The sequence below is a fragment of the Podarcis gaigeae genome, assembly GCF_964106915.1.
Source record: "Podarcis gaigeae genome assembly, chromosome: W".
NCBI lineage: Eukaryota > Metazoa > Chordata > Lepidosauria > Squamata > Lacertidae > Podarcis > Podarcis gaigeae.
The window spans coordinates 5,290,793-5,315,176 of record NC_139695.1 but is presented as its reverse complement, the minus strand read 5'-3'; the positions used below and the strand labels follow the sequence as shown (position 1 = coordinate 5,315,176).

The following is a 24,384-nucleotide window of genomic DNA, read 5'->3' as shown; positions in this document are numbered from 1 at the left end:
TTGCCCGGCTCCTTGCTTTGGACCCCGCTTCGCCCTTGGTGGACAGTCTCCAGACCCTCGACCCAGGACCGGACTCTGACCACGCCTTGCGGTAACCTCCCCCCAGGACCAGCACAGCGATGCTCCTTTAGCTTCCCCAGAACCTCACACATGTCCTGCACATGCTGCTTTTTGTTCTCGGAGAATACCAGAATGTCATCCAAAAAACAAACGCAGTTACGGTATAGAAGCAGCCCTAGCACGTGGTGCACGAACGCCTGAAAGCATGGGCTTCCGCATTGTAAGCCGAAGGGCATAACGAGATATCCAAATGCCCCAAGGGGAGTAAACATGGTGGTTTTCCACTCGTCTCCCTCTCGCACCCTAATGACATTGTACGCCCCCCTGAGGTCCAGCTTTGTTAAAAATTTTCCCTTTCCGCACTCTCGCCAAAACGTCGTCGATTCATGGCATGGGGAAGGCCAGGGGTTCTGTCAAGGAATTCAAAATTCTAAAGTCAACTACCAGCCTCCGTTCTTTAGTCCCTTTCTTGTCCACAAAGAACACAGGGCTGCCACCCACTGCCTTGGACTCCCTGATGAACCCCCTTTTCAAGTTTTTGTCAATAAAACTTGTTCAACTCCTGTATCTCTTGGTCGGACATCGAGTACAGATTACCCACCGGTAGCTTGGCCCCCGGGACCAAGTTAATCTGGCAATCGTATGGCCGGTGAGGCGGTAACGTGTTGGCCTCTCTCTCACTGAACATCTCCTCCAAGTCCCTGTATTGTGGAGAGATTTCGCCTTTCTTTCCTAGGCACATTGTCACCACCTGGGCCTTCCTTACCCGAGGTTCTCCTCCTCCCAGGCAGTTCTCCAAACAGTGGGTCGACCCGAAAGTCAGGGACCGCTGGTGCCAAGAAACCACCGGGTCATGCAAGGCCAACCAACTCATTCCCAGAATAATAGGAGGCCCAGCCAAGGTGGAAATCCGCATTCTCATGCGAGGAGTCTGATGCGTGACTTCCCCTCCCAAAAGTGCCCTTCCATCAATCGTGGTAACTTGCAGAGGAAAATCAAACGGCCGGAGATGCAGCTGGTGCTGTGCAGCAAAGTCCCTGCTGAAGAAATTAGCACTGGCCCCCGAATCCACTAGGGCGTGGACCTCCACTGTGTGGCCATTTGGGAGCTCCAGCAGCACCCTAACCACTATGCCTGGTTTGGGGTGGCCTGGTCGGGGCTCTTTGCTGCTGCTCCTGCCTGGCTGCTGCCCCGGTTTACCACCAGCCAGGCCTTCCCGTTTCCCTGCACCTGGGGCACTTCTTCTTCTCCTTGTGGAGTGGCCCCCACCATTCCCTGCCAGTTATGACGCTCCGGACACACTCTGGCAAAGTGGCCTGGTTTCTGGCACAGAAAACACTTCTTGGCAGCTTGCCCGTCCTTTCCCTCCTTTTTGCCCTGTGACTGGACTTTTGAATGCTCCCGCGTGCAGGCTGAGTCGATTTCCATGGGCTCTGGCTGGCTCTGACCTTGAGTAGCCCCTGCCGGCATTTCAGGAATGCGATTGCCATGGAAACGCTCCCCTCTGTTCCCCCTCCTCTCCAGCAAACGGGATTCCTGTCGGACTCTGATGGCTAAGGCAGCCTTGGTTAATGTGTCCATATCTTTGGGCCGGGGGCCTCTTGAAAGCTCGTCTTTCACGTCTGAATTTAGCCCTGCCTTAAAAAGGGCCTGCACTGGTTCAAAACTCAAATCCCAGCCCAGCTTGTGGACCAGCATGGCAAATTGAGACCAGTAACTGCAGACAGTCATATTCCCTTGCCTCAAAGCCAATAGCTGCTGCTGAGTCATATCAACTTGGCTCTCATTTGTAAACATGGCGTCCATCGCCTGATAAAACTTTTCCAAGTCCTGGAGTGCATCGTTACCGGTGGCTATTAGTGGCCTCATCCACTCTCTAGCTGGCCCAGATAGGTGGCTGATTACAAATGCCACTTTCTGCTGATCGTTAGCAAATTCACTCCCCTGGAGCTCTAATGCATATTTCATTTCAGTCTTAAAGCTCAAATACTCCTGAGGGTCCCCATCGAACCTACCGACTAATGAAGACATTCTGCTTCCCAGTACGGCACCCCTCGCTTCCCCAGCTTGCGAACGGCGTTCCTCAAGCCTAATTCGCAGCTCCTTCGCGTGCTCTTGTAATTCCAAATGACTTTTCTTCAAAGCAACAAATTCTCTCCTCGCTGACCCCTCCATGTTGTTATCTTCCTTTTCTTGCCAGCACCCGGCAAGGAGTCTCGGCAAGCTGTCAAGGGTGAGTGGTGGGTGCTAGAAGAGATAACAGCTCGAGACTCCAGCCAACTTTACAAGATTTATTGAGTCCATTATTCTATTTACAATCCGGAGCTCTCAAAAAGCATGTCCTCCTCATTTGGTGTCAGTTGCTGAGACTGGCCCCTCCCTTCATTTTCTCCAGCATAACCACTTCCTGAAACCTCCCCTTTTCCTTCCTCCTTTACGTAAAGAGCGAAGCCCTGGAAGTTGCTCCCCCTTCCCTGATTCATTGCTTCCTGACAACCCTTCGTCATCCTCCCTCTCTGATGAGGTGGAGCTGCTCATTATCGGAGGCTGCTCTCTGTATTTCCCCAGCGTTTCCCCCTTCTCAGCCCCCAGTTCCCTGACACGTTCCCTTTGGAGGAGAGGAAGGGGAAACTGCTTTACAAGTCATTTTTACTGATTTGTCCAATTTGATTTTTAAAAAAGAAATGAGGAAAAGATTGATTTTTAAAGAAAAAATTAAAGAATTCTTTGCTTTCTTTGTTTTGTTCTTCAAAAAAAATCACATTTCCCCCGAATTTATTTCCTGAAAAATTCTTTGATCTTTTGGGGGAGAAATTCCATCTCCTTTGAATGGTTTTGGAAAATCCTTCGAATTATTTCCAAATGATTTTGGCCGTTCCGAAAAATTGAATCTTTTCCAAAAAAACCACCAGAAAAAATATTACCCCCCCCGAAAATTCTTTGAATTTTTTTTATTCCCCCAAGAAATGGAATTTTTTTTTGAAAATTTTTGCCTGCAACTTGTCAATGATATCCTGCTTTGCTTTCTCCACCACCTCAGCATCCTCGGCGTACGAGATGATGGACAAGAGGCTTGCTTCATTCTCCTTGGAAGCCGACACCCTCAGCAGCATCGAATGGAGGATGGACTGTGGGGAGAGGCGGAGGAATCATAGAGCGCCATCCTAGAAGGGTCATCCAGTCCACCCCTTCAAGTAAAGGGAGACCAGGAAAGCAGGACGCAACCAGAGAGCTGGAAGGGACCCTGAGGGCCATCAAATTTCAATGCTAATTTTAAACTGTGAAAATGAGTTTTAATTCTTTAATTTTTAATGTTAATTTAAAAAAATTCAAGTTAATTTTCAATTTCAAAGTTTCCATGTTAGTTTTAAATTTTAATTTGTTTATGTTATGATGTCTATTTAATAATTTTAGATTTTAAACTGTCAATGTACCGTTTGAATTTTAAAATTTTAATCTTTAAATTTTTATTCCATTTCGATTCAATTTCAATTTTCAAAGTCTCAGGCATCCATGACGGGTGCCCCTCCAAGCTCTGCGTTCAAAACATACAAACATACATCCTGAGGAGGAGGCTACCTGGAACCCTTCAGATTTGAATTTTGGGAATTTAGAAAATTTTGGGAATTTAGAAAATTTTGAGAATTTTCAAAATTTTCAGAAATTCAAGTATTTCGGTATCTGGATCCCTCCCAAACCCGGGTCCATACCAGACAGTGCTGCACCTCGTCCGACAACACGTGGATCACCGATTGGGGGCTTCCGTTGGCCCTGAAGAGGTCCAGCTCGTCGAAGACCTCGAGGGCCACCTGCAGAGGGAGAAAGAGCACCCATGGGTGAGCACCTGATCCCACCTCGCCCCGTGCCCCTCACCTTGGCCATACCGACCGAGCTGGCATTGAGCTCTGTGATGCTCCGGTTGCTCTTGTTGCCGCGTTCCCAGATCCCAAAATCCTGCCCCACAAAAAAAGGGTTATTATTATTATTAGGGGTGATTAGGGGCTACCGTTTTTATTATTGTTGCTATTATTAGCGGCTATTACAATCCTGGTTTTGGATTAAGGGCATATTATTTCTATTAGGGGTTCTTCTGAGGGGTGTTTGTTATTCTTAGGGGTTTGTTATCCTTATTGGGGTGACCATTTTTATTAGGGGTTATTATTATTGCTATTATTAGGGGTTATTATGATCATGGGTTCCTATCATTTATTATTATTTATATTTTATTATTATTAGGGGTCATTCTTCTTAAATTGTTTGTTACACATAGGGGTTATTATTATTGTGGGTTATTAGGGGTGATTGTTTTTATTAGGGATTATTATTATTGCTATTGTTGTTGTTTAGTCGTTTAGTCGTGTCCGCCTCTTCGTAACCCCATGGACCAGAGCACCCCAGGCACTCCTGTCTTCCACTGCCTCCTGCAGTTTGGTCAAACTCATGCTGGTAGCTTCGATGACACTGTCCTTCTCCTTGTGCCCTCCATCTTTCCCAACATCAGGGTCTTTTCCAGGGAGTCTTCTCTTCTCATGAGGTGGCCAAAGTATTATTAGGGACTTATTACGATCGTGGGTTCGGATCAAGCGTTTATTATTTTTATTAGGGGTTCTTCTTCTTAGGTGTGATTCTTCAGGGTTTCTTATTCTGTGGGGTTATTATTCTTAGGGGTTATCACTTTTATTAGGGACTGTTATTATCGCTATTATTAGGGGTTATTATGATCCTGGGTTTGGATTAAGGGTTTATAAATTTTATTAGTGGTTATTCTTCTTAGGGGTTGTCCTTAGGGGTTTGTTGTTCTTAAGGGGTTATTATTCTTAGGGGTCATTAGGGGTGACCGTTTTCATTAGGGGCTATTATTACCATTATTGTTAGGAGTTATTCTGATCATGGGTTCCAAGTGACCCCACCGGTTGTCCCCGACCCAGGGGATTTGGCGTGCACAGCGTTGCGGGGGCTCTGGTGTATTTAAAGGTCTCCACTTTGTCCACCTGGAGGAAAAAAAGGGATCTACCAGCGGACATCTAGCCTGACACCAAATCTCGGCTCCGGGAAATGTTGGAAAAACCTCCCTTTTGGGGTCCATAGAATAGCAATAAATGGAGGGAAGGTACACCCCAGCGGTCATCCAGCCTGACCCCCTACCTGTCTCATCATGCACTACAGCTGCCCTCGCATCAGCTTGACCACGCTCTGCAGGGGGAAGAAAAACGCTGCCGGAAACTTAGAACTTGAACTCGGGACGGACAACCCCAAAGCCACTTTATTATTGTGTTCTATCTTATTGTATTTTTTATTTTTTATTTTCTTTCCATTTCTCTCTTCCTAATTTAAGTTATTGTCAGAGCTGCCCCTAGGTCCCAGCTCACAGAGGACCAATGCCAGGCTGTCGTTATGTACAAAAGTCTTTATTGAAGTTCAGTTTCTATTTCAAAGCCGCAGCGCGCAGCTCTACGTCTTAAACCCTAGACCGGCGAAGCTCCGTCTGAATCTCCTCCCCTCTGACACCAGTTTAAGATCCTAGCCCTGCTCCACCTCTTCCTCTCCTCTCTCCTCCTCTGGGTCCTCCTGCCCGCTGGGGCATTCACCATTCTGGACTCTTCTGACGCTGAGTCGCCTGACTCCTCCCCCTGCCTCCTGTGGGCTTTAGGACCTGGTTCCCAATCCTCGTTCTCTGCTGTCCCGCGCTCCTGTACATTTGAACTTGGCTCTCGCGCCAACCCCGTGATCCTCCTCCTGACCGTTACACTGCTTCTATCCCTGCTTCCTTCCTCCTGGAAGCTGGCTGGACGTGACCTCCCCTCCGTTGCCTGACTCTCCGATGTAGGCATGGTCAACCCTGACTCATCTTCTCTCGCTGGTGGTGAATACGCTGGCCCCGATACCTGGGACTCCTCCCCCCCACTACGCTCTGGTGGGGAAGCCGGTCCTGATCTCCAACTGCTGCTCTGGGAGTCCCCGCTGGCCCCTTGTTTCTGGAGTGTCCCCCTTGGGGCCCCCCTTGCTCTGGCCACCGGCGCCCCCTTCTGTGAATCTTCCGATTCGCTGGAGAGGCTCATGGAATCTCTCGGGCTACTGTCATCTTCTCCTACGCTGCCCTCGGATTGCTCCCCCTCGCTCTCCATCTCCTCCCTTCCCTGTGCTCCCGCTCTTGAGTCCCTGACAGTTATTATTTTATTTTATTTTATATTATATTATATTATTATTTTATTTTATTTTATATTATATTATTATTTTATCTTATCTTATCTTATCTTATCTTATCTTATCTTATCTTATCTTATCTTATCTTATCTTATCTTATCTTATCTTATCTTATCTTACTTAATTATTATGTTCCATTTTATGGTGTTCTATCTTATTGGATTTTATTATATTATTTCATTTTTCTCTTTTCTTTTAATTTCTCTTTTCTTATTATTTTTTATTTTATTTTATTTTATTTTTTCCTTTCTTTGTTTCATTTCATTTAATTTCTTTCCTTTCCCTATTATTTCATTTTCTATTTTCTTTACATTTCTTTTAATTTCTTTTATCTTAATTTCCTTCCTTTCCTTTTTTTCCTTTTCTCTTAATTTATTCCTTTCTGTTCCCTTCCTATTTTATTTTATTTTATTTTCCAACTCCGTCCTAGCTACCTGCTCCGGCTCATACGCCTTGTCCTTGTCCTCGTCATGGTCAGCATTCTTGAGGTAAGCCAATCCCAGCACCCAAACTGTCAGGACGCTGTAGATATTGTAGCAGACTCAGGCGTCTGGGTGGTCAGCACTGGCTGGCAGCAGGCCCGTCATGGGGTTCTGCGGAGAGATGGAGGAGAGGAGCCTGTTGAACTCCCGCCTGCCTGCACACCCTATAAAAAGCCCCCGTCAGATGTTCCACCTGTTGAACATCCGCCTGCCTACTGGACATTTCCATTCCTTCATGCCCTTCAAAAAAAACCACCTACCGCTCTGCCTGTTGAACTTCAACCTGCTTGGATGCCAGACATTTCCAGGCCTGCCCGTCCAGCTGATTTTAAATGGATCCTGTAGACCATGTCTTACTCTGTAGGCAGCATCAAAAACACAACCTAAACCCATTAAACTAAACACATTAAACTAAACTAAACAAAACCCAATCCCTAACCCTAACCCTAAATAATAAAAAAACAATTTAAAAACATACATCACACCTTTTCCATATTCTATCTTTCATTCCCTTGTTTCCTCGACCTCCTCTCACCTCCCTTTTTGTATTCCACTTCTGTTAATTGTTTCAGCAAATCCTTTCCATCTTTCTCTATTTTCTATCATATTATAAATAACATATTTTTTAACCTTATTTTCCATTAAAACTAAAATGCTTATATATGCTTAACTCCTTATAACATTTTACAATATTTCTATATATAAACTTTAAATTTTCCAATCTTCTTCCACCATCTCCTCTCCCTGATTTCGGATTCTGCCAGTCCTTTCCGTCAATTCCATATAGTCCATCAACCTGGAGAGCTTATGTCCGAGGCTCTTAACTCTTTTCCAGGTCCCTTCTGCAGGTCTTCTTCATATTCTTTAATGCTAAAGAGCAAATCTTGGGAAAACTCCAACCTAACAATTCTTTTATTCCTTCTAGACAGGTCAGCCAAATTTCCATAGTTAAAGCTAAGATCCATAAAGTGTTTCAGGACATGTTTCAAGATTCCTCCAAATCCAAAGGCCCCCAGAACTTCAATCTCCTCCAGACCCAAGTCCATGTCCCAGAAGTCAGTTAATCCCTGCATAGAGGGATCTTTCCAACTTTCCTTCTTCAGTCCGAGCCGGGATCCAATCCTCAAAATCTGACTTTTTCTAGATTCAATCATAAAAGGCCTCAACTTGTAGTCCTCAATTTGCTTCTGTAAGACTAAGGATCCCGCTTGTATTACTTTAGGTGCTTTCTCCTTCTCCTCCACAATTTGTCCTGCCAAAATAGATTCCTGTACCAAGTCCTGAATTATTTCTGTGTTGGTGCTCACTTTTTGTCTCAAATTAATCACTTTCTGTTCCAAGTTATCAATTTTTAAAGTCATGTCATCCGTCTTCTTATGAAGCTGTTCCAGCGAATAGCTTATCTTACATAATACAGTCACTATGGCTTCTCCTGTCGACATTTTTAAATGGTCCAAGGTCAATCTCTGGTTCTCACAATTCCTTATCTTGCAGCTGGTGATTCCCCAGTTACACTCCTGTAACAGTTTCAAAAGTTCCCTCTAGAGGGAAACTGTCTCCACTTGTATCAATCCTTTCAAGCACAACTCAAGCAATAAAGATACTTTCAATTTTCAGTTACTTTTCCTCTTTTTTAAACGCAGAAGAGGACAATGGAAACAGTATCTTTCTCTTATTTAGCTAGCTGTCAAATATGTTCCGTTCGCAGTTAATGAACTCTTTCTGGCAGCCCGTTTCCAGGTTCAGAGCAGTGGTAATTTGATTTTTCACTCTCTCCTGCAGGCTCGCTAGGTCCAAAATTTCCCCCCTCTTCTCCTGCTTCCAAGGGGGGTTTTGTAATTTTAACCGATGGAAATTTAATTCTTTGCCAAAAGCTTTCAAAGACTTTAGCTTGTAACGTCTTTGCTTCAATTTATTTACAAAAGCGGAAGGCGGACTTCCTGTTTAAGACCTTCCCGCTTCGGTGCCAAATTAAGGTATTTAAAGATCCAATTTTCCGTTCTACTCACAGGTAGTTGTTTAAAGTCCAATTGTCCACAGGAAAAAGTCAGCGCTCTCCGGCAACAGCAATGCGGCTTCACTCCGTGAAAGAAGCAGTCAATTCGAAGCACCGCGCCACTCACCCCACATCGCTCCGGATCCCCAAAACAGGGTTTCCCCGCGAGTAGGGGAGGCGCAAAAGGTGCCAGCCGAAACCCAGGTTCACAAGCTTCTCCTGCTTGTGATTTCATTCTCTTTTTTTTGGAATAATATTTATTAAAGTTTCAAAGAAGTTACAAAAATAGAAAGAAGAAAAAAGAAGAGAAAAAAGCAAAAAATACAAAATACAGAAAAATTAAAAAAAAAATAAAAACAAATCAGTCTTTCCATGTCTTGTCTTTCATTTGCTTGTTTCCCTGACCTCCTCACACCTCCCTTTTTTGTATTCTAGTTCAGTAGTTGTTTCAGCAAGTCCTTACCCTTTTTGCTTTTATCTTGATATTTTATCTTAATATATTGTAACTTTACATTTTCACCTGGTAACCATCCATTTTTAAATACCCCTTTATGACATTATTGCTAAAACCACATAACTTCATTCCCTCTAGCATTCCTTAATTTTACAGTGTTTCTGTAAATAGTCTTTAAATTTCTACCAATCTTCTTCTACCGACTCTTCTCCCTGGTCTCGGATTCTGCCAGTCATCTCCGCCAGTTCCATGTAGTCCATCAACTTCATCTGCCATTCTTCCCGGGTGGGTAGATCTTGTGTCTTCCAATACTTTGCGATGAGTATTCTTGCTGCTGTCGTTGCATACATAAAGAAAGTTCTATCCTTCTTTGGCACCAATTGGCCGACCATGCCCAGGAGAAAGGCCTCTGGTTTCTTCAGGAAGGTATATTTAAATACCTTTTTCATTTCATTATAGATCATCTCCCAGAAAGCCTTAATCCTTGGGCACGTCCACCAAAGGTGAAAGAATGTACCTTCATTTTCTTTACATTTCCAACACTTATTATCGGGCAAATGATATATTTTTGCAAGCTTGACTGGTGTCATGTACCACCTGTATATCATTTTCATAATATTCTCTCTTAAAGCATGACATGCCGTAAATTTCATACCGGTGGTCCACAACTGTTCCCAGTCAGCAAACATAATGTTATGTCCAACATCTTGTGCCCATTTTATCATAGCAGATTTCACCATTTCATCCTGAGTATTCCATTTCAACAGCAAGTTATACATTCTTGATAGTATCTTAGTTTTGGGATCTAACAGTTCTGTTTCCAATTTTGATTTTTCCACCTGGAAGCCAATTTTCTTGTCCAGATTGTAAGCCTCCCTTATTTGATAATAATGAAGCCAATCTCGCACTTTATCTTTTAGTTTCTCAAAGCTCTGCAATTTCAATTTATCTCCTTCTTGTTCCAAAATCTCCCAATATTTTGGCCATTTGGCCTCCATATTGAGCTTTTTCTGAGCCTTCGCTTCCATCGGTGATAACCACCTTGGGGTTTTACTTTCAAGTAGATCTTTATATCTTATCCAGACATTAAACAGTGCTTTCCTGACAATATGATTTTTAAATGCTTTATGTGCTTTGAACTTATCATACCACAAATATGCATGCCACCCAAATACATTATTAAAACCTTCTAGATCCAAAATGTCTGTGTTCTCAAGAAGCAGCCATTCTTTCAGCCAGCAAAATGCAGCTGATTCATAGTAAAGTTTAAGGTCTGGCAGGGCTAATCCACCTCTTTCCTTGGCATCAATTAGTATTTTAAATTTTATTCTGGGCTTCTTGCCCTGCCAGACAAATCTTGAAATATCTCTCTGCCACTTCTTGAAACAGTCAATTTTATCCAAAATTTGCAATGATTGAAACAAAAACAAGATTCTTGGCAATACATTCATTTTTATAGCAGCAATACGGCCTAGCAAGGAAAGCTTCAAGTTTGACCATATTTCTAAATCATTTTTCACTTCTGATCAGCATTTTTCATAGTTATCTTTAAATAAATTCACATTCTTAGCAGTCATATTAACCCCCAGGTATTTTACTTTCTTAACCAGCGTTAAACCTGTCTCCTTCTGAAACCTCTCTTTCTCAATCGCAGTTAGATTTTTCTCTAAAACCTTGGTTTTAAACTTGTTCAACTTAAATCCTGCAACCTGATCAAATTCTTGAATCAGTTCAAGTAGTCTTTTGGTACTAGATTCTGGCTCCTGTAATGTCAATACTAGATCGTCTGCAAATGCTTTCAATTTGTACTGTTTGGCTCCGACTTGTATACCTTTAACCAGTTGGTCCCTTCTGATCATTTTTAGGAGAACCTCCAGGACCGAAATAAAGAGCAATGGGGAAATTGGGCAACCTTGTCGTGTCCCTTTCTCTATCTTAAATTCCTCCGTCACCACATTGTTAACAATTAGTTTAGCCTTTTGTTCTGAATAAATTGCACCTATACCATTTCCAAAACCTTGACCAACCCCCAACCCCTGAAGATTTTTCTTCATAAAACTCCAAGAAATATTGTCAAAAGCTTTCTCCGCGTCTACAAATATCAAAACTGCTTTGGTATTAATGTTCACTTGTAATTTTTCTAAGATGTCAGGGAACTGCCATCGGAGCCAGGAGTGGAGGTAAGGCTCTCCAGCGATGCCGGAGAAGGGCCCAGCAGGGAGAGAGGGAACTCATCTACTGAGGAAGGAAATCAGTGTGACACCAGGAAGAAAGGGGAGCAGGGGAGGGCTTCGGAGAGAAGTCTCCAGGACTCTTCCACAGAAACTAGCGGGGAGAGCACAGGTCCTCCGCTGGCCACGGCCACCCTGCGCAGAAGACTTCCGCGCAGGGAGGCTAGGCGGAGACTTGGCATCAAAGAACTTTTATGCTGGAAGAAGTTCAGGAAACGCCCACTGACGGATTCTGCCAGTGACTGACACAGCCGCGGAGTAAGGGCTGTGCAGCCAGGGAAAGGTTTAACCAGGCAACTTTGCCAAGAGTAGAGGCAACTTACGCATGAGCAACCCCAATTCCCATTACATAAGATATTAATTATATTTCTCGTGTTATCAGACAAGTGTCTGCCCGGGAGAAAGCCAGCTTGGTCTTTATGTATCTCTTCCGCTAAAACTTTTTAAAATCTTTTAGCCAAAATATCTGCAAAAATTTTGTAATCCACATTAAGCAGAGATATGGGCGGTAGTTCTTAAGTTGTGTCTTCTCAGACTCAGTTTTCGGTATAAGTGTAATGTAAGCTTCCTTCCACGACTCTGGTGCATTCCCCCCCCTCAAAATTCAATTACAAACTTCCTTTAGTGGTTGAATTATCCAATCTTTCAAGGATCTATAATATCTTGAAGTTAAGCCGTCCGGCCCTGGAGATTTACCCAGTTGCATATTCTGGATGGCACCTTCTACCTCCTGTTCCGTTATTTTATAGTTCAACATTAACTTATTTTCTTGAGAGATATTTTGTAGTCCATTTATTTTCAAAATTTGATCTATATCAATCTCTTTCTGTGGCCCTTGTGTATATAATTGTTTAAAGTATCTCTGGAAACATTTTCTAATCTCCACTGGATTCTGTATGTTCTTTCCTTCCACTTCCAAATTTGTAATGGTGTTAAGTTTTTGTCTTTTTTTCATTTGCCAAGCTAGCAGTTTCCCACATTTATTAGCCGATTCTGTTTGATTTTCCACTCTATTTCCTGATTCATCATTTTCATATATTGTACTTGATGTAGCTTTATTTCTCTCAGAATCTCTTGCGACTTTGGTTTCGCTCTCAATTTCTTCTCACCTTCTTTTATTTTCTCCAAAATTTTATCTTTTTTCTCATTTTGAGTTCTCTTTATTGCATTCTGTTGAATCAGAAACCCTCTCATAACCGCTTTGCTTGTGTCCCAGATTACTCTTTTTTCAACAGTAGTATTCATATTTATCTCAAAGTAGTCTCTCAAAGTTTTTTGGGACTTCTTGGTCACTTCTTCATCTCTAAACAAGGTGTCGTTCATCCTCCATCTGAAGGAGCCAGTTAATTTCATCTCCATTTTCACAGCATTATGGTCGGAGCGAGTTTTAGGACAAATTTCCACTTTTTCTAGTCTTTGGAGCCAGTCCTCTAGTTATCCAAATTTGGTCAATTCTTGTCCATGTCATTTTGGCTTCAGAGAAGTAAGTTCCCTCTCTACCCAGGGGATTCTTTGTTCTCCAAATATCAACTAAGTACATATTGTCAGTCATCTCAAAAAAGGTTTTTGGTACACTGCCGTCCTTAGTAACTACCTGTCTCTGTGTGTCAGGGAACTGACATCGGAGCCAGAGGTGGAGGCAAGGCTCCCAAGCGATGCCGGAGAAGGGCCCAGCAGGGAGAGAGGGAGCTCATTGGCTGGGGAAGGAAATCAGCGTAACACCAGGGATAAAGGGGGGCAGATGGGGAAATCAGCGAGGGGGCTCCAGGACTCCTCGCCGGAGACCAGCGGGGAGAGCACGGGTCCTCCGCTACCCACACCCACCCTGCGCAGAAGACTTCTGCGCAGGGAAAGTAGGCGTAGACTTGGCGTCAAAGAACTTCTTTGCTGGAAGAAGTTCAAGAAACGCCCACTGACGGATTCTGCTAGCGACTGAAACAGCCACGAAGTGAAGGGCTGTCCGGACAGAAAAGTTTTAACCAGTCAACCTAGCCAAGAGTGGCGGCAACTTACGCACGAGCAACCCCTATAACCATTACAGCAATCCGTCAGTCTCTGACGTTGCTTGTGCGCAGCGACAGGCAGGCAGCATAATGAGACAAACCGGAGAAGCCGGCGCAACGGAGCAAGCAGCTGGAGTGCAAAATCTGGTGAAAAGGAACCGAGATTTGGAACAGCATGTGGCTCTCCTGACGGCGCGGCTGGACGAAAAGCGGGCTCAGGATGCACAGGTCAGACCCACCCCCATCGCAAGGAAGGTACCGGGACTGGTACACAAGTTTGGGGGGAAGCCCCAGAACTATAACGCGTTCCGAACGGAAATAGAGTACGCTTTGGAACTGCAGCATAATGACTTTGCTGATGATGGGGAAAGGGTGGCATATATTGTCGGGCATCTACAAGATGGGGCCCGGGAATGGATCAAGCCCCTAATGGCGACACAAAATGCTGCCTTGAAGGACCTTAGGAAATTTTTTCAGGGGATGGAAGCAATGTATTCCAGTGAAGTGGAGCAAAATGTGACTCGACGGGAATTGATGGGGTGCAAGCAGGGGAGCCAATCAGTTAGAGACTACTGGTCGCGCTTTGCGATGTTGATCCACCGGCTAGGGTGGGATCTGGACTCTGAACCCATTGAAATGTTGTTTGAGGAGGGGTTGTCCCCAATTGTGAAGGACGGGCTTTCCTGCCCACAGTCGATGGATCAGCTGACCAAGGCTGTGCTTGCGATTGGGGTAAGACAGGAAGCGCAGGCTCAGGAGAAGCGCGAAGGGAGAGGGGAACGTTGCCATGACTACCGCATTCCTGAAATACCGAGGCAGCCTTCCCAGCCGGCTGAGCCAATGGAAATAGATGGCGCGCGCGGTTTCAAACTCCAGTGAAGGTCGCAAGAGGGAGGGAAAGGATTGGAAAACCACCAAGAAGTGTTTCCTCTGCCAACGGCCAGGACATTTTGCCAGGGTCTGCCCTCAAAGAAAGGCCTGGCAAGGGATGGTGGGAGCCGCTGGCTGTGAGGAGGAGGGGGGAAAGGGGCAGGCGCAGGGAAACGCCAACGCTTGGCTGCCAATCAGCGGGCACAGCAGCCAGGCCAGCAACCAATAGAAGTGCCCCAGCCAGACCCCCCCAAGGCAGCTATAGCCATAGAAGTGGTGCTAGAACTCCCGAATGGGCACCCAGTCAAGGTGAAGGGGCTGCTGGATTCAGGCAGCTCCTGCAATTTCTTCAGCAAGGACTTCGCTCTAGAGCACCAACTCCACCTGCTGCCCCTGGATTTTCCCTTGCAAGTGACCACCATCGATGGCAGGGAGCTTCTGGGAGGGGAATTGTCGCACCAGACCCCACCAATGAGAATGAGGGTTTCCAGGCACACGGAGACCATTGCCTTTCACGTAGCCACACTGGCAGGACCCCCAATAATACTAGGAATGAGCTGGCTGGCACTACATGATCCAGTAGTGGCATGGCATCAGCGGACGGTCACCTTTGGGTCAGCTCACTGCTTGGAACACTGTCTGGGGGGGGGGGGGGACTGCCAGGGAGATAAAGTCCATCTTAGCCCCCAAGCCGGCTGCCGGACGATCCATCGACCTCCCGTAGTTACAGTATCAGCAATTAGCGATACGAAGCCTAAGAAATAGCTTGCTACATTCTTGGGCTGGTGCACACTCTGTCAGCAGAATTCACACAGCAAAAGTTGCACTCAGGAGGGTATCATTTAGAATGTTTATTCAGCGTTGGTCAGAACAAAGAACAAACGTGACTGCCTGCTAGCGTGTTCTGGCGCAGAGAGAGAAAACGAAAGCAATAGCAAACATAAACATCCTGAGAACAGGAAATACGCAGACTCTGTGACTCACAAGCCGGCTCCCTTTTAAGGTGGAACGGAAATATCTTAACATCCTCCCCCTTTCCGTGTAACCTGTAGTACCTGTGGTTCAACCCAATTGCAACCTCTGTACGTAAACCTTAAGTTGTTCTCTGTTAACAACCTTGGACAACAGATCAGCAGGAATTTCATTTCCTGCCATGTAGGACACCTGAATCAGTCCTTTCTGAATACACTCTCTTGCATGATGTAGTTTAATCTGCAAGTACTTTGTTCTTTGCTTGCAACTCTCTGAGTTCAGCAAAGCCAAACAGGATCTATTGTCTTGATACACTTGTATAGGACATTTCACAGAAACTCCGATGTCCTTAAACAGTTGCATCAACCATTCACAATCCATGAGTGAAAATGACAGAGCATTGAGTTCTGCTTCACAGGAACTTTGGCTCACTGTCGTCTGCTTTTTGCACAGCCAGTCAAACAGACAGTGGTTGTACATGTAGCATACTCCAGAAGTGCTTGTACCATCCGTGGTGTCACTTCCAAAGCTAGCATCTGCAAAGATTTCAAGACCTCCAGTCTTCTGACTGGTGAACCTCAGCCTGTAGTGCATAGTCCCTTTCAAATAGCGGGCTATGCGCTTCAGAGCTTTCCAATCCTGAACAGTAGGATTGTTAGCATGTCTGCTAAGTAGGTTAGTGCTTACAGCTATGTCAGGTCTAGAGCATCTAGCAATGAAATTCAACTTGCCTAGAATGCATCTGTACAGCGTAGTGTCAGAAAACGCTTCAGCAGTACTATCTACCTGGTAACCTGTCACCATCGGTGTGTCTGCTGGGTTTGCATCAACCAAATTCAACCTGGTTAATACATCAGCAATTTTCTGTGTTTGGTGTACCAGAAAATTACCTGCTTGGTCCCTCTCCACCTGCAGAGAAAGATAGTTGGATACCTCACCAAGATCCTTCATGTCAAAGTGCTCCTTCAGCTGAGCTAGGGTGCTTTGGTAAAAAGCCTGATTCTTCCAAAACCTCAGAAGATCATCAACAAAACATAAACAATACAGTTTGTTTTGCCCCTCCTCCTTGAAAAACACACATGGATCAGCTTTGCCCTGGTGAAAACCTAGAGAAAGCAATGTCTCAGTGAGTTTTGTGTTCCAACACCTGGCACTCTGCTTGAGACCATATAAGGATTTCCACAGTTTACAGACCATTCCCTTCTGTATCTGCATTCCATCAGGTGGAAGCATGAACAGCTCCTCGTCCAAAATCCCGTACAAAAAAGCTGTATTAATGTCATGGTGGGAAACATGCAGTTTCTCCTCTGCAGCTATCTTGAGCATCAGTCAAATGCTTTCATATTTGACAGTGGGCGAGTAGGTCTCGTGGTAATCCTGTCCTGGTACCTGTGAAAAACCTCTGGCAACCAATCTGGCTTTGTGTCTGACAGCCTTGCCATTCTGGTCTGTCTTGGCCTTGAAGACCCATTTGCTGCCAACCAGTCTCATTCCTGGGACTACCGGTACCAATTCCCAAGTTTGGTTCCTATTCAAGGAATCAACTTCAGCCGTCATGGCATTTAGCCAAGGCTCAGCATCTTTAGAGGTTAACTCCTGAACCTCTTTGAAGCTTGAAGGTTCCCACTGTGGCTTTTGGATGGAGTCCAGCACGCTTCCCTGTGCCCCACTGGACTCCCGTGGATAGCTCTCCATCAGCTTCCTGTAGCAGAGTCGTCGCAGCGGTTAGAAACTGTTGCAATGTGTGTGTAATAAATCAGACTGCACGCAAGCATTCTTGCTTAACTCCAATAGTCTTTAATCGTGTAGAAAAACATCTTAAATCACCCTGGCGAGAGAGCGCACATCTTGCTGCCTCGCCGCAAAAGCGAAAGGAAAAAAACACAGAGAAACACTCCCCTCTGTGAATATAGCAACGCCTCAGAATGTGAGACGTCACTCAGAACTGTTTAACATTGTAAGTTCTGATTCTCTTCACACACCCTCTCGTCTCGCATCCCGAGGGAAATTGTGAACACACATCTACAGACCTCTTTGAGTTCAACTCCCTTTCCATTGCCTCTCGTCCCTTTCTGGCATTTGTCTCAGGCAACCGTTGAACCTCCTCAAAACTCCCAGGTTCGCACTGTGCGAAACCAATCCACGCATTGGTGACCTGAAACCTCTCAGGTGGAACTCCCTTCGTGGTGCGAGTGGACCGTCTGAGCACAAACTCAGGTGCTCCTTCTGACCCACTGTGGCCAGCAAGTGTGTCTTCTACATCAGAAGACTCCCCCTCTGACCTAGTGCGTCTTCGCGCCTTCTGTACTTTGCTAACAGGAGACGAAGGCTCACTCTTGGGCTCTCTTTTAACAACCTGTGGAGATGCCCAACCCTGTTCTTGACCCTGTTCAGAGACTTGGTCCTCAGCAACAGGTTCAGCCTCTAGCTCTCCCTCCTCCTCAGAATCAGACAGACATTCTGAGAGAATGTCAGGATTCGCATGGATCCATGACCAACCATTCTGCTCACAGAACTCAGCATGTTTACTGATCAGAAGCTTGGTCTGATCACCTTCTGGATATGCAAACCTCCACCCCTTTGTCGCAGGTTCATATCCACAGAAGATCATTTTCTGGAACCTCGGGTCACCTTGCTTTCGTTGAGCCTTTGGCACAGGCACCCAGGCCTGTGAACCGAACACACGGAAGAAATGCAGCTTTGGCTTCATTCCGTGGAGCATGTAATACGGGGTGTCACCTACCACTGAATTGTAGGACCTGTTCATCGTGAAATTGGCCGCCCTCCAGGCCTCGCTCCAAAAACTCTGAGGCAAACCGGAGTCACACAGTAGAACCTCTGTTGCTTGAGCCAGAGCTTTACTCCTTAGCTCCGCCATGCCCCTCTCCTGAGGAGAAGTAGCACCGGTCACCTTGTGACGTATCCCCTGATGGAAGAAACTCTGCAGAGCAGACCCAGTAAACTCTGCACCTCGGTCACTCTTGAACCCCTGTACTTTGGTGGAGAACCGTAGTTCCACTGCCACAACCCAATCTTTGATCAGTTGCGCTGCTTCGCCTTTCGTTCTCAGCGAAAACGACCAGCCATTCTGGCTAAAATCATCTGTCAGTGTCAGCACAAACCTGGCCCCGCCCAGACTTGGCTTTGGCATGGGCCCAAAAAGGTCTGTGTGCACAAGCTCAAAAGGTTTTGTGGTTACCCTCTCCACCCTGGGATAACTGCACCCTTTTACCTTTGCCTTTCTGCATGCCCTACAATCTAGGGATCGGTCACATGGTTTTATCCTGCACCCTACTGTGTACTGGGGCAACCTTTGGATATCTTCCCAAGAGCCATGTGACATTCTTTTGTGCCACAAACAAGCACATGAATCATGAGTGGGAACGTTTGCACACTTCGCCTGTGCTCCCTCACCCTCCAGAGGTGTCTCCAAAACGAAGAGATTGTTCTGGCATGCAACACTGACAAGTTGCCTCCCACCCCTGGAAATAGAACAGACATCATTTTCAAAGCAAACCTTGTACCCCTCCTTTAAGAGACAAGATACAGATAAAAGACAGTGTTTCATCTCAGGCACAACGTAAACCTCCAGCTCCACCTGCAAGAAAGAAACAAAAACATTTGCCACGTTAGACAAAGGTCTCTGTGACCCATCAGCAAAAACAACTGTTTTCCCAGCTGAAACAGCTCTGCAGTTCCACATTTCGACACTAGGTGTCGCTGTTATCAGGTGATGACTCGCTCCAGAGTCTATGACCCAGCGCAGCACTCTGCCCTCACTGGAGTTGTCCTTAAGTATTGCCATGGCAACAAACTTCTCGCTGCCCCCGTCCTCTGCAGATGTCCTCTCTGGTTGTCACGGCAACAGACTCCCCCTGGCAGGAAGACTTGCCCACGACCTTCACAGCTTCCGTAGATGGAACTCTTTCAGTTGCCTTGGAGACCGGACTTGTCTCAGCGTTCCCACACAACTCCACAGCTCTTATCTGTACTTGCTGCAGGTGGCTGGCCTTGAAGCCTCCAGCACGGCTAGGCTTCAGCTCATGGCATAAACAACTCTTGGCAGCCTTTGGAAAATGAGGCGTCTCTGAGCTTTCACCGCTCACTACCCCCCACTGCTCGCAGGGCTCTCAGGACATTTTCCTGCACCCCCTCTGGTGGGTAAAGGGCCCCCAACTCTTGGCCTCTCTCCTGGCTCCTCACACAGACACGTTGCAGCAACAGCAACAGTCCCTTCGTCCCCCCGTGGGGGCTCCCAGCTCCTCCCAGCTGTGTGTCGGCTCTCAAGAATGTGGCCAGCGCCATCTTTCCTCTCCCCTTCGGATGCAGCCACATCTTGGCCTTTGCTTCCCACCCCAGCTTCACAAGCCTCACGGAGTGCTAGCCAAGCAGCCTCTGGCCTTTTAGCATCCAGGACAACTGGCCTTAGATGAGCATCCACATTCTCTGCCAAAAAAGCAAGCACACGCTGCTCAACTTCACTTTGCTCTGCAGCCCTTTCAGCATCTGCTTTCCCAGTTGCCTTCTGTGGTGGCTGGACTATGTCCCACAGCTGCTCCCCGACTAGGAGAAGCTCTGCGTGAAAACTCCACTCCAGCCAACTTTGGCTACTCATTTTCTGACATGGCAGCTTAAGCCCAAAGCCATATTCTCGGGGCTGAGCCATTTCTCCCTCGGGGCTGAGCGTACTCACGTAACAGCAGCTCCTCCGGCACCCTGTCCTGAGATCCTCCCAGCGATCTCCTCTGCCTCAAACGTTAGGCAGGACTCCAACTGGCTTCAGCCTCCCCTAAGCTGGCTTCAACACACACCTGCACGACTTGGCAACAGTTTCAAACGTTTGGCTGACTTCCATAACCTGTGGCTTTTGGATGGAGTCCGGCACGCTTCCCTGTGCCCCACTGGACTCCCGTGGATAGCTCTCCATCAGCTTCCTGTAGCAGAGTCGTCGCAGCGGTTAGAAACTGTTGCAATGTGTGTGTAATAAATCAGACTGCACGCAAGTGTTCTTGCTTAACTCCAATAGTCGTTAATCGTGTAGAAAAACATCTTAAATCACCCCGGCGAGAGAGCGCACATCTTGCTGCCTCGCCGCAAAAGCGAAAGGAAAAAAACACAGAGAAACACTCCCCTCTGTGAATATAGCCACGCCTCAGAATGTGAGACTTCACTCAGAACTGTTTAACCCTGTAAGTTCTGATTCTCTTCACACCCACACCTTCTCTGAGCTACTAAGAACAGCAGTTGCCGTCTTAGCAAACTCATCAGCAAATCTCTTTGGAGGTCTGCCTTTGGTCGCCCTTTCAGACCTGCGAACGAGACGCAAGTCTTCTGGACTCATCTCCTCCTTCTTAGGAGAAAAGTGACCAATGGTGAACAGTGGTTCTTCCAGTTCATTGTCAGACGCATCAGATGGTCTGACTGAGGCCTTTGCGCTCTTGTAGTCTGCTGTGTCATCGCTGTCGCTGACACCAGCAGAAGCGCCACCCACTGAACTGGAATCCGAACTCTGATCATCATCATCATCCTCATCCTCATCCTCATCCTCAGGGTAACTCTGGAAAATTCCCACATTTCCCCCCACTTAGGATTGTACTCAACACTCTTGGTGAACTTAATGGACTTAGAGTTAGTCATCCATACCCTGTATGCACCTTTTTCGTACCCCATGAACAAACCATGTGCCCCACGCTTCCCAAGCTTGTTGCTTTGTGGGGTGTGTACCCACATGTCAGAACCAAATATTCTCATGTGCTTGATGTTCGGTCTTTTCCCAAACATCTTCTCGTACGGAGTGCAACCTATGGGTGATGACAGTCTCCGATTAACGGTATAAACAACCGTTGACAGAGCTTCCCCCCAAAACTTCTCAGGGAGGTTGGCATCATGCAACAAGGTTTTCAGGCCTTGAAGCAAAGTTTGGATTGCTCGCTCCGCAAGTCCATTCATCCATGGCGACCTAGGCGTTGACAAGTCATGCTGGATTCCCTTCTCAGTCAGGAAAGCTTCAAACTGCTGAGAAGTGAACTCCCCGCCCCGATCAGTAAAGAGTCAGCCGATACGTTTACCACGAACATTCTCCAACCAAGCACAGAATGCCTTGAACTTAGGAAACGCTTGCGATTTCTGCTCAAGCATAAACACATGAATGTACCCAGAAAAAGAATCAATTAGAACCATGAAGTACCTTGCTCCTCCCAAAGAGGGCGCAAGAGGACCAACCAGGTTTGCGCGCACTAGCTGGTAGGGTTTGGAAGCCTGCCTGCTAGACTCCTTGCCTTTTGGAGCAACCTTCACCTTGTTCTCTGCACAAGATATACATTTCATGTGAAACTTACAGGGTTTGATGTTCAAACCTTCAACCAACCCAGGCATCTTGGCTAGCGCTTGCCAAGACATGTGACAAAACCTTTGATGTGCTTCATGAATGCATCCTGCATGAAGAACCTTGTTAGTTTGTGCAACACAACAAGAATCAACATTAGACACAACAGCATTGTCATCATAAGTTATACAGAATAAACCATCTATAAACTTTGCATGCAAAATGTCCTCTTTGCCTTTCCTGATGACACAGACGCTCCTCTTGAAGGAAATCTCAAAACCACGCCCAGTCAGCTGTGGGACACTCAGCAAATTGTCCGCAGCTCCTGGAACATAAAGTACATTACTGATGGTTGTATGCAAACTTGCAAGTTTAACAGTCCCTTCTCCTGCAATTTGCAACGTCCTTCCATCAGCCAGGTGGATCTCACCATCTTGAGGTGTGAAGGAGATAAACAGGTGTCTATCCTTTGATAAATGGCGACTGGCACCTGAGTCAACAATAAACCTGGCCCTGGCCTTTGGAGCAGTTTTTCTGGCAAGCAAAACCTTGTTTTCCACCGGCGTGGGCTTTTGCAGCTTGCCCCCCCGCTCCTAGCCATCAGACTTGCCTTTAGCCTTTGGTGAAGCAGTGCCAGCGAACAAAGCTTTGTTTTTCCCTGGCGTGGGCTTTTGCTGCTTGCCCCTGCGCTCCTGGCCATCTGCAGGCATCTTGCTCTGTTTACCTCTGGCCTTCCGGCCTCTACAAAGGCGATGACCTTGGTTCCCACGAGAAACAGAGCTCTCAGCTGCCGACTCCTTGGCTCCCCCTGGAGACTGGAATGCTGCCTGGGCTGACATCACAGTCTGCTCCCTCTGCAGCTTGCAACTGGTGCCCTCAGCATCCCTGCATTCACTCGCATTCTGGGAAACAGCCAGGACCTCCGATGTATTCACACTCTGGGCATTCAGACTCTGAGCTGAGATGACTTGCAGATGAGCTTTCTTCAAAGCATTCCACATCTTACGTGCAGTCGTATTTCCAGCTAGCGTTTTTATTTCCTCCAGAGAGACGGACAAGACGATTAGGTCTATGGCCTTCGAATTCTGGGCCTCCCATTTCTCTGTCAGAGGAATTGGAGGGGCTTGAGACACAGTATGCCATACTCCATACTGACGCAGCAAACTCTCACACCATTTTGCCCAGGTCTGATAATTTTTCCCATTTAACTTTGGGCATTCAGACGCTTGGAAAAATTCCATTCCAGGTCTTTTCTTGAGCCCGAGTCTCTCTCTTTACCTCAAAGACTCGTTATCTTGGCTCCCATTAATCACAAAGCCTTCTTGGCTCGGCTCCCAGACCAACTTAGGCCTGCAGGACATCAAAGGCTTTTTGCCGCGGCCCAACAGAAAAGCCTCCTCTTTCGCTTTTCCACATACCTCAGCAGTGTGTCGCAGTCTTACCCTTCTGTAAGTGCCGTGAATCTGGGCCCATAACCTGTTGTTGGGATACTGCCAGGGAGATAAAGTCCATCTGAGCCCCCAAGCCGGCTGCCGGACGATCCATCGACCTCCCGTAGATACAGTATCAGCAATTAGTGACACGAAGCCTAAGAAATAGCTTGCTACATTCTTGGGCTGGTGCACACTCTGTCAGCAGAATTCACACAGCAAAAGTTGCACTCAGGAGGGTATCATTTAGAATGTTTATTCAGCGTTGGTCAGAACAAAGAACAAACGTGACTGCCTGCTAGCGTGTTCTGGCGCAGAGAGAGAAAACGAAAGCAATAGCAAACATAAACATCCTGAGAACAGGAAATACGCAGACTCTGTGACTCACAAGCCTGCTCCCTTTTAAGGTGGAACGGAAATATCCTAACAGGATGACCGTTGCCAGGGTGGCGGGAATGGCGGTGGAGCCAAAAGGGGAGGTGCCACCACAATATGCTGATCTGCAGGAGGTCTTCAGCGAGAAGGAGGCGGATAGACTACCACCCCATAGGCCCTTTGACTGCCAAATCAACTTACTCCCAGGGGCTCAACTGCCGGTGGGTAAGCTGTATGCCATGTCTGACCGGGAAATGCAGGAGTTGCGGGAATTTATTGACAAGAACCTGAAAACAGGTTTCATAAGAGAATCAAAGGCGGTGGGGGGCAGTCCGGTGTTCTTTGTGGACAAAAAGGATACTAATCAGCCCAGGCTCGTTGTAGACTACCGGGCCGTCAACCTGGTGTCAGAACCCGTGACCTTCCCAATGCCCAGGATTGACGACATTTTAACACGGGTGAGGCAGGGGAAATTTTTTACCAAGCTGGAACTCAGGGGAGCGTACAATTTGATCAGGATGAGGGAGGGGGACAAATGGAAAACCACCATGTTCACCCCCCTAGGAGCCTTTGAATACTTAGTTATGCCATTTGGATTATAGTCGGGCTCCGCCTGTTTTCAAGCTTTCATGCACCACGTGTTGGGGTCCCTGCTGTACAAGAACTGCGTAGCCTTTTTGGACGACGTCTTGATCTATTCGGACAATGAGAAGCAACATGTCAGAGACGTCAGGGAAGTGCTAAAGAGACTGCAGAAGCACCAGTTGTGGGTCAAGCTGGAAAAATGCCAATTTCACACAAGGGAGGTTGAGTTTCTGGGGTACAAGTTGTCAGACAAGGGCCTAGCTATGGACCCCAGCAAGGTGCAGGCGGTGCTGAAATGGAAGACCCCCAAAACCCGGAAGGACGTGCAGAGGTTCCTAGAGTTCAGCAACTTCTACCGGAAGTTCATCAAGAACTTCACCCACTTGACAGCGCCCAT

General features: G+C 46.6%; 1 protein-coding gene across 1 annotated transcript in view; it reads left to right on the top strand.

The window, feature by feature from the left end:
- The window catches only part of LOC310835952 (uncharacterized protein), a 48,303-nt gene extending 26,078 nt beyond the window's left edge, over nt 1-22,225 (top strand). Inside the window, exon 2 of the mRNA XM_083720918.1 lies at nt 21,746-22,225. Within this exon, the coding sequence (XP_083577044.1) occupies nt 21,746-21,757 (12 nt within the window). The 3' untranslated portion in view covers nt 21,758-22,225. The remainder of the gene's footprint in view (nt 1-21,745) is intronic.
- Nucleotides 22,226-24,384: the final 2,159 nt, after the last annotated feature.